General features: G+C 50.4%; 1 protein-coding gene across 10 annotated transcripts in view; it reads left to right on the top strand.

Moving 5' to 3' along the window:
* Nucleotides 1-14084, top strand: part of PLEKHG3 (pleckstrin homology and RhoGEF domain containing G3) — a 41214-nt gene that overhangs the window by 15429 nt on the left and 11701 nt on the right. For 5 of the 10 annotated variants that reach the window (XM_081290734.1, XM_081290735.1, XM_081290736.1 and 2 more), the window contains exons 2-10: nt 9291-9680; nt 10763-10860; nt 11996-12065; nt 12355-12401; nt 12511-12661; nt 12752-12883; nt 13046-13228; nt 13394-13486; nt 13772-13858. In XM_081290734.1, coding sequence (XP_081146860.1) covers nt 9330-9680; nt 10763-10860; nt 11996-12065; nt 12355-12401; nt 12511-12661; nt 12752-12883; nt 13046-13228; nt 13394-13486; nt 13772-13858 — 1212 coding nt within the window. In that variant the 5' untranslated portion in view covers nt 9291-9329. Of the gene's footprint in view, nt 1-666; nt 768-7195; nt 7462-9290; nt 9681-10762; nt 10861-11995; nt 12066-12354; nt 12402-12510; nt 12662-12751; nt 12884-13045; nt 13229-13393; nt 13487-13771; nt 13859-14084 lie in introns of those variants that run through there. The other 5 variants (XM_081290729.1, XM_081290731.1, XM_081290737.1 and 2 more) reach the window with 3 other exon arrangements.

The raw sequence follows: 14084 nt of genomic DNA on the forward strand, positions 1-14084 counted from the left end.
CGCACTCAAGGCATTATTTTGTGGATAATCTGTTTATAAGAGTGTTCTCCCTGCTAGAGTTCAAGTTCCTCAAGGATGGGGACAATGTGTCATTCATTTCAGTGTCCTCAGGGCCTAGCATCATGCTCAGAGGTTTTGAATGAATTCCCAAACTACAGGCAGATTGGATCTCCTTTGCCTTCCAAGACAGTACTTCTTGGGGGTTTTGTTTTGTTTTGTTTTTATAGTGCTGGGGCTTGACCCAGAGCCTTACGCTTGCTAGTCAAGCATTCTACCACTGAGCTACATCCTGGGAAAAGCAGAGTTAATCTGCTTCTTTCTGTTATTGAGATACTTGTCTTGTTTCTCCTAAGACAAATGTGTGTGATTGACTGCTGTATCTCCCACAAGGCTGCCACAAAGGTCTTTGTGCAAAGTAGGTGCTTGGTAAATACTTGTCAAGTGAATGAGTTTTGAAGCTCACAACTCAGGAAGGACAACTAGCATTATCCCCGAAAAGTAGACATTGAGGTACTTAATGCTCACCTCCCTGCTCCTTACCATATCATGCATTAGGAACAGAGCAAGGGCTCATTTGGAGAGGAGCTGGCTATATTCCCTGGGCTCTTCTATACTCATTTTTCTGCTTTCCCCGCTAGTTGATATTCCCTGTGACTTAGAAAATGGATGATCACCAGAGCCCTTTCCAGTCTGTCCTGTCTCATGTTCTGGCTTTCCCAGATGTCCATCCTGAAGCTGGATTTAAAATCCCAAGGACCACAGTCAAGGTTGGTTTTTGTTGGTCACTTCTTTCTGCCTTTGCTCCCACAATGCCTTAGCTCTGTTCTCTCTAGCTCCTACTAGTACATGCTGTTTCTCCCTGCAGAATGCTACAGAATGCGCCCTTCCTGCCATAGCAGTGGATCTCTTCATTTATCTTTCATTTTCTGATTTGACTTTCTGTTGGGAAAGGATATCACGTTATTTTTTTCCAGCTAAATTGCTCTGTATTTGCACTTTTTTGGTCTGAATTGATGGTGGGTTGTAGAAGATGGATAAATGCTGTGTTGGTGGAGCAGGATTAAGTCATGCTGGTTCACCAAATTGATCTTGTATATTCAGTATTAATATGAGAGATGGGTAAAATAAACTTGGGTACAAGTCAGAAAAATCTCTTTTCTTTGTGCTTATGGAACAAATAAGAGATTTATCCACCATTGTCCTCAACACCACCACCACCACCACCGTTCTTGGTCGACTTACTGAGTGGCTTACTGAGTGTCAAGTGCACAGATACTTCCTTGTATCATCTCTTGGAAAGAATCCAGTGAGATTGGCACTATTACTATTACTATTACTATTACTATTACTATTCCCATTTTGCTGATGAAGAACTTGAAGCCTAGTGAGGTCAAGTGACTTGCCCAAGGACACATAGAGCCAGGAAAGTAGAGGACGTGGAATTCAAATCAGGTTTGTCTGACTCCAGAGCTTGTGTGTGAATTTAGTGCGTTAACTCTTGTGGACTGGAGCTGCACACTTGTACTTTCTCTTCTGTGCTGAACTCAGCAGGATTTACTGGGACCCCTCTGTTCCCACTGAAGTTCTCCAGTGTCCCTGATGCAGTAATGAATGCTGTCACTCTGAAGGTGTGGCTCCCCTGTTCTTTTCAAAGCTCCTCTCCCAGCCTAGAGGCCTCAAAACAAGCATTCCCATCCAAAATGGGGATGGTGCCTATAAAATGGGTAATTTGCAGGGCGAGGGCCCTTAATTTTGCTGCCAGGTAGCAAAGATCCTTTGAGACACCCTCCCGTTCCCTGGTGCTGGGGGTAGAACTCAGAGCCTCATACGTGCTCAATAATCACTCTACCATTGAGCTCCACACTCAGCCCTCTAGAATCATTTTGACCTAGAGATATGAGGGGTGGGCCCTCTGAAACTTTGGATCTGCCCGTGGTTTCCAAGAGTAATTTCTAGCACCATCTTTTAGAGCTTTCTTTGGTTGCTGCATCTTCTGGGGACCTTGTATCATTTCCCTGCATAGAGGTAAGTTATGTTGGAAGCCTTGGTGACCTGTCTTGGCTGTGAGCAGCAGCAGTTTATAAACTACTGTAATTGCCCTTCTTTCACTTTTGTATGTGTTTATGTGAAACTTCCTGGTAGATAACTTTTCTTGGGATATTCATATGCAGAATCATCAAAATTGTTTGTCCAGGCTTGGTTACTTTCCCCTTCCTCCTGGTCTTTTGTGACTAAGCACTCTGTATGTGGCATGACAAGGCAGCAGTGCCCCTGTTCTTGCCCCGTATCTGGGGCCAACTAGGATGGGACTGCTGGGTGAATGAGTAGTCACCCATCCTGGGTGCTTCTTGGCTCACTGGAAACTTGCTGGCAGTGACTCATGTGGATACTCATTAGTCTAGAAGGAACTGGCTTTGGTCATGACCTTGACCACTATTTACCTTTATCCACTGTAGGAGTGGTGAAGTGTTCTAGGTGTGGTCCTGAAGTCCTCCCAGCAGGCATCTATCGGGCACCTAGTGGTGTCTTGCTGTCTGGTAGTGAAGATCCAGACTGCTGGGGTTCACTAATTCAAAAGAAATGCTTGCATATATGAACTCCGTGGACCAGTGCTTTAAATGATATCCAGGTTATTAGAATTCAAAGACGTGTGCGTATTAGTTTCCTACTGCTGCTATAACAAATGCCACAAACTTAGTGGCTTAATACAACACACATTTGCTATCTCAAAGTTCTGGAGGTCAGGAGTTAAGCTAAGTCCACAGAGCTGCGTTCTTCCTAAGGGTTCCAGGGTGGAATTTGTTTCTTTGCTCTTTCCAGCTTCCTCTGCTTATGGCCACTTCTCCATCTTCAAAGGCAGCAGCATAGCATCTTCCACCTCTTTCTCTCTGCTCCTCTGTTTGACGTCATAAAAACATCTATCTTACTCTGACTCCTGTGGGGTTCCTTTTATGATTACAGTGGGCTTACCCAGATAATCCAGGATGATCTTCCCACCTTAAGATCTTTAATTTGGGCTGGGGTGTGGCTCAGTGGTAGAGCATTTGCCTAGCACATGGGAGGCCCTTAGCATCACATAAAAATAAATAAAATAAATAAAATAAAGTATTGTGTCCAACTACAACTAAAAAGTATATATATATTTTTTTTTAAAAAGATCCTTAATTTTTTTTTTTTTTTTTTTGGTACCAGGGATTGAACTCGGGTACTTGACTGACCACTGAGCCACATCCCCAGCCCTATTTTGTATTTTATTTATGGACAGAGTCTCACTGAATTGCTTAGTGCCTTGCTTTTGCTGAGGCTGGCTTTGAACTCATGATCTTCCTGCCTCAGCCCCCACCCCCACCCCAGCCACTGGGATTACAGGCGTGTGCCACTGCCCCTGGCCAAGATCCTTAATTTGATCACATTTGCAAAGTCCCTTTTGCCACACAAGGTGACACAGGTTCTGAGGATATCTGTGGACATGGTTTTCCATGGCAGGGCATTGTTCACCCTACTGTAGCACAGTATGTTGGAAATGACTGAGGATGCCTTTCTAAAGGAAGTGATTTGGTTACATTTATAGATGGAGAGGGTCTGCTGTTGCATTCTGAGAAATGCTGCATTCACAAGCAAATGTTGAGGTTGTGGGAGGTGAGAACATCGGGGTGTGGGTGAACCCCAGGGCTCTCCTTCCTTTCCAAGGCCAGGCTGAGGGAGTTTTCTGGACTTCAGGCTGTAGGCCCAGACTTCCTCCTGGAATTCAGGTGGGGGGGGGGGGCTCCATTGGCAGAGCAACCACAATTCTTTTCCTTCCTGGCAGCTGTGGTCCTGCTCAGGGTCTCAGACAGCATGGACCCCTGCTGCTCTTAGGCGCTGGGAAAACAAATTCCTGAGGGAAAATGAATTTGAGCCAGCTGGGCTGGGTTTGAATGGTCCAGCAACCCTGATCACACAGTTGCCACAGCCTCTACAGAGCATGTTGCATACATAAACACAGAGTCACTCCCCAGGGAGTTTTCTCAGGTGGCCAAGCCCCCTTGGGGTCGTCCCCTCCCCTGGAGAGGCTCTAGGACATGGGTCAGGAGCAGTAGGAACTGATGGGCAGGAGCTGGGCTGTGGGAGCCGGGTGGCCGGGGGTGTGCAGAGCTGGGAGAGCACAGCCTCGTGGTTTTAGGGTCTCAGTTGAGATCTCTGTGGAAGTTACACTGCTCCCCCACTCTGGTGTCAGAGCAGTTGTGGTTGCTCTCTGTGGCTTCCTTTCAGCACCCTTTCTGAGGAGATTCTCAAGATGGACTTGGGGGATTGTTCTGGGGAAGGTCAAAAGCCCTTTGGCCACTCTAGTTCTGAGACCTTTAGGACATCTAGATGTTTACAGCCAAGAGGTGACGGCGGCAGGCTGCACCTTCTGGCTGAGGAAGGTGGACTTTGGAGCAGCTACTATTGGGGGAACCCCCTTACTCCTTTCCTGCCCACCACACCACACAGGTGTGGTGCTGTGGCGTTTCCGTTCTTGGGTGTGGGGTGAAGGAAGGGCAGTAGGTGAAAGGATGACGTCAGCCTCTCTTAACCAGAATGTTTTCTGGGGAGTCTCCAGCCTACCTGCCCACCAAAGGGTTCACTGCCTTCTCAGCTCGTTGGCTGCCTGGGAGCAAAGTCTGAGGGAATGGGGTGATTCCTGGGGATTCCCCAAAACCAGAGGCATAGAATTCTTGAGGGCTGCAGGTGGGTACCCCTGTGGATGTTCCTTTCTAAAGGGAATGTGGTGGGGAAGTAAGATCTCACTGCTCAGTTACAAGAGGCCTGAGGACAAAACACAGAAGGCATTGCACTTTCCTGGGGGTATCTTTTTCCCCCCTGTTGGGTCAGATTGAGGGCATGGTGCTGAGGCATGGTTGGGAGGGGAAGGATGTGAGACTTGGCCCCAGTCCACCCTGCTGGGATTCCAAGGGACCTGCTGTAACCTGCCTGCCTCCATACCTGGGGAGATGTAGGGCCTATTCTCAGGAGGTGAGGCTGTGTAACTTGGGCAGGTGTGGGGTAGAGGAAGGATGTAATTTTCCTTATATTTAAATTAAAGCTTTTTTGTGTGTGTGGGGGGGTTTACTAGGGGTGCTGTACCACTGAGTTACAACCCCCAGTCCTTCAATTTTTTTTTTTTTTTTTTAATTTTGAGACCATGTGCTACTAAATCGCCCAGGCAGATGATCCTTCTGCTTTAGCTTCCTGAGTTGCTGGGATTACAGGTGTGTGTCACCATGCCCAGCTGAGTCCCAGTCTCAAAATATTTTTTTAAAAGGGCTGAGTGGGCTGGGGTTGTGGCTCAGTGATAGAGCACTCGCCTAGCACATGTGAGGTACTGTTTCGATCCTTAGCACCAATTTAAATAAATAAATAAATAAACAAACAAACAAATAAGTAAGTAAAAGTATTTTAAAAAAAGGGCTGAGTGTATGACTCAGTGGTCGAGTGCTTATCTGGCATGTCAGGCCCTAGCTTCAATCCCCAGTTCTGCCAAAAAAAAAAAAAAAAAAAAGAAGGAAAGAGAAAGAAATCATTCTCCCTCCCTCTCATGCTCCTGCATCCTTAAAAAAGGTATATACCTGTGTTTCTTGGGCTCATCATAAAGAAATTTCTTTGGGGACCTCGACAGGGATTCACAGCTTAGGATATGAGAAGTAGATTTTCCAGAAGGTTAATTCATGGATTGATACTGACTGGATTGACTCTGTTGGAAGAGGTCTCTGCAGGAGATGCTTAGGGAACTTGGAGACCAAGTGTGGTGGCATGGGGTGGGCGTGCGTGGGCTTGAGAGACTGGCTGCTGTCTGCCTCATCCCCTCATTCCCCAGCAGACGGTGTCTTCCAGGATGAGTTGGAGGAACCAATTTCTCTTCCTAGGTTGGAGAGAGGATCTTACCTTATGGGTGATGCTTATTGGATCACATAGGAAGGAAAGGCTGCCCCTGTCCTGGGAGCATGTGGGTGGTACTTGTCTCTGCTCAGATGGATTGGGGTGTGTCTACTGTGTCACAGCGGCCCTCTCCACAGCCCACACTCGGACCCGCCTTGCTGTACTTGCTGCCCATTTCTCCTCGGCCCTCCCTTTCTTGACCTCTAGGTTCTTTCCCAGTGAATTCTGCCAAGGAGAGAGAGCCTTGTGATCATGGGTGGGTCTCCCAGTCACTGCAGGGTTTCTGTTGTCATCTGAGAAATTTTTAATCTGATCCTGGGGAACCTTTCCCTTCTCTTTTCTGCTTCTGCATGGCCTGTGATCCTTTGACCTGGAATTTGTATTATTACTGTGTTGCTCTAATGGGAGAGTAAATGCTAGAGGCCACGTGGTGGGCAGGTCCAGAAATAGCCTTCTCAGTCCTTTGGAGTGTTATAGACCCTAGTCTTTCATGTCTCCCATGTCCTCCATAGCTTATTCTGAAGCAAAGCCATGCATCCAGGGGCTGTCACTAATCCTTTGCTTGTCGCCCTGACTGGTGTGAAATCCATCAGGGAGGCAGGGGCTGGTAGAGCATAAGTTCTGGGGCCTGCTTTCCAAGTCCAGATCTACCACTTACTACTTCTGGGGCTTCAGCTCTGAATCTATGGGGACCCTGAGAGTGCCTGCTGCATAGCCTTGTTTGAGGGGTGACTTCCTGCATATGGCACGGAGAACCTGCCAGTAGGTGGCTTCTCTGGTTTGTTTTAGCCCTAGGAGAATTTAGGTGTGAATTCCACTTTTTCAAAACTTCTCAAAGTAGAAAATAATTAGTTTCTGGGTTCCTAGTGTATTTATGTTGCCATCCTCACCCAATGGGATCCCCAAGGAGTAACCCTCAGAAGGTACCCTATAGTGACAGATCTCCCTGGTATGTGCAGTTTGGAGTGGGTCTGTAATTAATCCTTTGCCTTAAGGCTGTGAGCTGCCTGGCTGCAAAATCCATTTGGGATTTGGGCTTTTTCCTTTTAGCCTCCCCACAGGAGGTGACTGACCCCAGGGATCTGGGAAAGGTCTTAGGCCATAAATCCCTTGTTCCAGATGGGGGACGGTGCCTGACTATACAGCTGCTTTGAAGGACATCAGAGTGCCCCAGAGCTGGGGGTCCAGAGTGGAGGTGAGGCTTGGGTCTTTCTCTTCCTGCTGCCTTTGCTGTTGCCCTGCTGCTGGTTCTCCAGAGAGGCAGAGCTGATTAACTGCAAAGCCTCTTTGGAGAGGGAGGAGGAAGCAGCAGCACCGTCTTCCCTAGGGCTCTCCTGTGAGATGCACCCACACAGTCCTGTTATGTAATCCTCCCTGTGTGGCACAGCAGAGAGGAACACCAGGCTGGTCCCAGGGCTGCTGCTGTGTCCTCATCTGCCACTTGAGGGGATTTTGTAGAGTACCTCAAAGGTGACCTTCTCCCACCCCCTGCTGAGATCCAGCATGACAGAGTCCTGTGTTCCAGAAGGTCCTGGCTGGCCGGGCTGAGTTAAGTGATGGATGGTAAGTAGGTCTGGCCCGCCTGACTTTTAGTTTAGTAAAAGCATCAATTTGTACTCCATTGTTATTCATTTGCCAAATCAGCCCTTGTGGTTGCTGTCCTTAAGTAATGTACAGTCCAGAGCAGAGAGTCTCAGAAGAGGAAACCTGGGAGGCTGTAAGAGTACATAGCAGGGGTCCCCCAGGTTTTGGAGGGTGATATGGGAAGGTTCCTGGAGGAAGTGGCTTCTAATCTGAGACTGAAGGTTGCGGGGTGGTATGGCATGGAGTAGGTGGGGAGGAAATAATGCCCAGGCAGAGAGCACAATATTTGCAAGAGCCAGGGTCCAGAGTACTGGCTTGCAAGTAGGGGGAGAGGCATAGAAAATCAGGGGCCAGTGCCAAGGATACTGGAGTGATGACACTTCTTAGATTCTCTCCTTGTAGCCCAAACCTGTGCCTCTTGGCTATGTTTGTGGGTCAGTAGCTTCAGAGTCCCAGGCTAGAGTTTGAAGAATTGGGTTAGCAGAGGTGAGAGGGATGCACACAAGCTTTTTTTTTTTTTTTTTTTTTTTAAACCCTTTGGAAATAGCCATCAAATGAACATTCTGGAAAGTGGTATTAGTGAGCTCTGGACCTGTGAGGTGGGTCTTGTCTTTCTCAAAGGCCACAATCTGAAGTAGGCTCTAGCCACTACTCCCTGCCCACTCTGGGTGGGCCTGCCTGTGAGCTGCACCATCTGCTGGGGAATAAAGTCCACCTGAGGCTGTGTTTGCCTCACCTGGGTGCAGTTTCCTGCCTGCTGTGCTGCCGGGAGCTTATAGAGACTCAGCAGTGGCTCAACTCTGAGGAATTTCCTGGCCTGGCTGAGTCAGGGTCCTACCTGTACCAAGTGCCAGGGTGGGGCAGGGGGTGAAGTTGGTTCAGCCATGCCACCATCTCTTCTGTCTTCCCCATCAGTAGCCAGAAAGTTTCGGGTGCGTGATGAAGCCACAGGTGCCTGAGATTTTGCAGTTCTGGGAGAATGTTGCCTGCTGGTCCGCATGCTGTCTTAACTTTGTAAGAGCTAGATCGCTCCTCCCTGTTCATTCACCCCAGCGCAGGCCCTGCCAGGCAGGCACTAGGGATGTGCGTTTGACAACAACCATTGTCATCACCATATGGATGGCTTACGAAGCATTTGCTCTGTGCCACACACCATGCTGAGAGCTGTAGACAGTGGGTCACTTCATCTTGGAGGACACAGCCCCTGGGGTAGGCTATATCCATCCTCACTTACAGGTGAGGAGCAGATTGAGACTGTAAGAGAATAAGCACTTTGCCCAAGTGGCAAGGCTGGACTTTTGAGTTCCCCAGAAGGTGCCCTGGACCACTATGCTGGCACGGTGTCCTCTCTGCTTTCCTGGGGCCTCAAATTTCTAGGCCTTTTATTGTTCCCTGGAGTAAGCCACCTGTTCTCCTCTGGGAAGGATGGAGATGGAGTGGTTGGAATTGGGAAGAAATGTCACTTGGGCATCCTTGCCAGTGCTCATGTACTCTGGAGAGAATGGTCCTCATTGGCCTTCAGTTTTGTCTTGTTTCTTAAATTGTGGCAAAATACACTTAACGTAAAACTTACCATCTTAACTATTTTTAAGTGTACAATTTGGAGACATTAAGTACTTTCATGCTTCTGTGCAGCTGTCACCACTGCCCATCCGGGGAACTGTCATCATCTTATGAAACTGAACTCTGTACTCACCATCAATAACTTCCCATTCCACCCTTCCCCTCTCCCTGGCAACCTTCCTTCCGCTTTCTGATTCTGTGGAGACTCGGAGGTTGATCCTTCTTCTGTCTCTTTTTTGCTCCAGAATCTCCCCGAAGTGCACCCTGCAGGCAGCAATGCCAGGATGCCCGTCTCCACCGCCCTTCGCCAAGATGGCAGCCAGGAGCGGCCAGCAAGCCTGACGTCCACCACCTCTTCATCTGGCTCCTCCCGTGACAGCCACAGTGCCATGGAGGAGCCCATTGGTTCTGAGGCCTCAGCCCAGAATGGGGCAGGCTCCCCACGTGGCCGGCATGCCCCCAACAGCAACAACAACTCCAGCAGCTGGCTGAACATGAAGGGACCCCTCTCCCCATTCAATAGCCGGGCGGCAGCAGGGCCTGCGCACCAGAAGCTCAGCTACCTGGGCCGAGTGGTGAGGGAGATTGTGGAAACAGAGCGCATGTATGTGCAGGACCTGCGCAGCATCGTGGAGGTGAGTGCCGATGCTGGGAGGGGTCCATTAATTTCCTCACAGGGCTGGGGACACTGTCCTCCAGTGGCTCAGGTCTCATAGGAATCTGTTTATACCCAAGAAAGGAAAGGTCTCCCTTGCACATTTGTCTCAGGACATTCTTCCCAGGGAATGGTGGGGAGGTCTCAGAGCCATACCCTATGACTTCTTGGGTTTCCTTATGACACTGAGCCACATCAGTAGTTTGGGCAGTAGAACTTCTGCATGTGTCCATGGAGGAGGCACCATTGATAGGGAGGGAGAGACTCCAGCCCCACTTCGAAGACCATGGTGCTTCATAGGGACTGAACCCTGGTAGTCACATCTAGATCCCTACTCTGCTGTCCTCTGCCTGTGATGTCTTAGTCTCTGTGTAACTCCCTGAGCCTCAGGTTCCTCACCTGCAAAGCAAGGCCATGCCTAACTGGCCGGGCTTGTGTAGTGTTTGAGACTGCACAGCACGCAGGAAATGGTGATGTGGTGTTGGGGGTCCTTCTGCCCTGCTAGGGAGAGAGGTGTATCAGATTGATAAGGTTCTGTAACAAATCACCACAAATCCCGTGGCTTAAAACAACAGAAATTAATTCTTTGTCAGTTCAAAAGTCCAAAATCAAGGTGTTAGCCAGGTTGGTTCTCGGGAGCCTCCAGGTGAATGTGTTCCATTCTCTCCTCTAGCTTCTGGAGGTTGCTGGCACTCTCTGGGTCCTTTAGTCTGTAGCTGTATCATTCTACTCTCTTCCCATCACCTTCTTTGTGTCTGGGTCCTTTCCTCTTATAAGGATACCAGTCATTGGATTTAGAGTTCATTCTAAATATTATATCATCTTCAGAGCCTTAACCAGTGACATCTGCAAAGACCCTATTTCCAAATAACATTGTATTCTGAGGTGCCAAGTGGGCATGAAGTTTTGGGTGGAAACTGTCTAACCCAGTACAGTGAGTGCTGTCTGTGAAATTGTGTCATAGCTATAAAATGCAGTACAGAATTGAGGGTGGGCAGGTTGGAGTGGGTAGGGAGAACAGGGTGAGCCAGGGCCGGGTTCTGATCCCCTCTCTCCATGCAGGACTACCTCTTGAAGATCATTGACACGCCTGGGCTGCTGACACCAGAACAAGTCAGTGCCCTCTTTGGGAACATAGAAAGCATCTATGCCCTGAACAGGTGTGTAAATGGGCCTGATGCTCACCACTTTCTGCTGATGAGGCCCATCTTGGGACCCCGGGAGGAGCCTAGATGTCCCTCGACATGGGCTGTATGTGATGAATGGGCCTGGGATCTGATCTGTGAGGATAGGGGGAAGGGAGTTTCATCTCTGCACAAGGGCATGGTTAGGGGACAGGATACCAGCTGGGAAAATGTGCTCTGGGGAGAAGAGATAGATCATTTGAGGGCATGTGCTTGCTTGGTCCAGCCGGGGCCAGCACCTTCTCAGGGGACTGCTAGAACCTTCCACGCTGGTGCTCTTCATTTGTCTTCCTCTTCGTTCCCCACTTGCACTTCTTGTAATTACTTCTTCTCCTTCCCACTGGTCCCAAGGGAAGTCTGGACTCCCCACGGACGATTTGACCTGTTAGTGGAATGCACAAGCCAGGCAGGATCGGTGGGAGAGGCCAAACAAGGCCTGGCCAGGGGCTGCCTCAGGGCCAAGAGGCTTGTGAGGGCCTGTGTCTGCTGCCATGGGACCATGGAGCATCAGGGAGGGGCACTAGTCAGGACGAGCAGAGCTGGGGAACAGTGTTGATAGGAGGACCCTTCCCCCAAGTCCCTTAAGATGGGCAGAGGGACCTTTGCAGCCAGAGAAGTCTGAGAGGGTGGGGTGCAGGCAAAACTTCACCAGATGGTGGGCTAGGGAAGAGCAGGAGGCAGGGGAACATTGTTTCTGGGGTTCCTACAGTGCTCCCATCTAAGATCAAGGGTGCTAAAACTTATCATGTCTCCCTGCTTCTTGCATCCTTTACATAGGGGAGCCTTCTTTACTAGTCTCCTCTTTCCTTCCCCCTTTAATCTCTGCTTTTGTGTATTTGACTCCTTCTGCCCACAGAGGAACTGTGTCCCTTTCCTAAGGTGGGTAGTAGTGTCCCCTCTTCCTTTCCTGCTTGCTGAGCATGTGGGCTCCCTGTATTTGTGGTGTGCTGGATACTTTCTGGGGCAGGGCTCACCAGAGGGTGGAAGCCCTAGCTCTTAGCATGTCAGCAGAGCCGGCTGTGAGTCTGGGTCTCAGGAGGTGGGGCAGAGGGCACATTGCTGCAGGGGAGGCTGCAGAGTTTGGCCTCTGATCTGCTCTCCCCTCACCCAGCCAGCTACTCAGAGACCTGGACAGCTGCAATAGTGACCCTGTGGCTGTGGCCAGCTGCTTTGTGGAAAGGGTAAGAAGGGCTGGGTTCTTGTTCCACCTTGCAAGGAGCTTAAAGGGAAAGGAAAGCCCAATACATGAAGATACCTGAGCCCTGGGGATCCCTCTCCAGGGGAAGGGCTGGGTGCCCTGTGCCCAGGGTCTGCCCGGTGGATGGGATGCCCTAGAGAAATGAATACAAAGGTGTCTCTGCAGGCACTCAGGGGAAGGGGAGACAGAGGGCACTTAGGGGCCAGGGGTCCCACATGGTTTAGAGTCAAATGAGAAACTTCCTGAAATTACTATTTTTTGATCTCTCCTAGAGCCAAGAGTTTGATATCTACACCCAGTATTGCAACAACTACCCCAAGTGAGTAATTGGGGTGGGATGGGATGCCGAGCCATGTGGTGAGTCTGGAGTCCCTTCCTCCTCACCAGGCCTTCCCCCCAGCAGTGACACTCCTTCTCCCTACTCCCAGTTCCGTGGCTGCCCTGACGGAATGTATGCGGGACAAGCAGCAGGCCAAGTTCTTTCGGGACCGGCAGGAGCTGCTACAGCACTCGCTGCCCTTGGGCTCCTACCTCCTGAAGCCAGTCCAGCGCATCCTCAAGTACCACCTGCTGCTCCAGGTAGCCCAGGTGTCCTTCCCTGGACATGGAGTCTCAGGGAGGGGCAGGGCCTTTGAGTCAGCATTGTCCAAACCCCTTTCTCCTGTGCAGGAAATTGCCAAACATTTTGATGAAGAAGAGGATGGCTTTGAGGTGGTGGAAGATGCCATTGACACCATGACCTGTGTGGCCTGGTACATCAATGACATGAAGAGGAGGCACGAGCACGCCGTTCGCCTCCAGGTGCTCTGGGTCTGGGAGGTGGGTGGAGATGCCTGGGTGGATGGGCCAGGCTGGGGTCAGGGAATGTCACTGCCCTGCTGAGATGAGCTGAGGGATGATGTCTGAAGAGCCTTCTGGGGCCTGTGAAGCCTGACCCTGGTGGTTGGGGTCTTTCTGCTGTAGGAAATTCAGTCACTGCTCATCAACTGGAAGGGGCCAGACCTGACCATCTACGGGGAGCTTGTCCTGGAGGGCACGTTCCGTGTGCACCGTGTGCGCAACGAGAGGACTTTCTTCCTCTTTGACAAAACACTGTTCATCACCAAGAAACGGGGCGATCATTTTGTCTACAAGGGTCACATCCCGGTAACTAGGCCACCCCAGCTCCTCTGCTGTCTTCTCCCTTCCCAAAGGGTCCTGTGTCTTCTGCTTCTTGTCTGCTTCACCAGGCTCCAGCACCAGCCTAGTGAGACTGTCTCAATGGCTGGTCCCCACTTCCTCCCTCTGACTCCCTCTTCCCTCTCTCCCCAGTGCTCCTCCCTGATGCTGATCGAGAGCACCAAAGATTCCCTGTGCTTCACTGTCACCCACTACAAGCACAGCAAGCAACAGTACAGCATCCAGGTGAGGGGTGGCCAGGGTGCAAGGGTGGGGACCAAGACTGGCGAGCACCTGTGCATCTGATTCCTGGCTCTTTGGCTCACCCCGCTGCCCCAATACCCAGTGTCTCCATCTGTAAAGGGGTCATTGCAGACACCCTGGGGTCGTGGTGAGGAGTCAAGGCAATCTCACCGAGAGCCCAGCACAGTCCTTCCTCCCACCTTTCCCTCAGGCAGAAGTGCTGTCTGTGCCCAGCAGCTTCAGCCTGTACTAATAACCCCGGGGTCCCTTTCCCTCGGGTCCTCTCAGGCCAAGACAGTGGAGGAGAAACGGAGCTGGACTCATCACATCAAAAGGCTCATCCTGGAGAACCACCATGCCACCATTCCCCAGAAGGTCAGTTCCCAGAGTGCTTCTGGTGGGGCATGGAGAGTGTGTGTCCCTCGGGGCCAGGTCCAGAGGATCTGCTGGGGCCCCACCCTCTGGATACTGGTTCCAATGGACAGTGGGTATTGGTATAGCAGGTACGCAGGCCTTGTTGTGGCCCTGTGGGGTGTCCTAGTGGGCGAGAGAGGTATAGCACACAGCAAGATAGTAATTAGGTGGGTTTTCTTCCTTTCTA

The sequence above is a fragment of the Spermophilus citellus genome (assembly GCF_964194105.1).
Source record: "Spermophilus citellus genome assembly, chromosome: 4".
Lineage (NCBI taxonomy): Eukaryota > Metazoa > Chordata > Mammalia > Rodentia > Sciuridae > Spermophilus > Spermophilus citellus.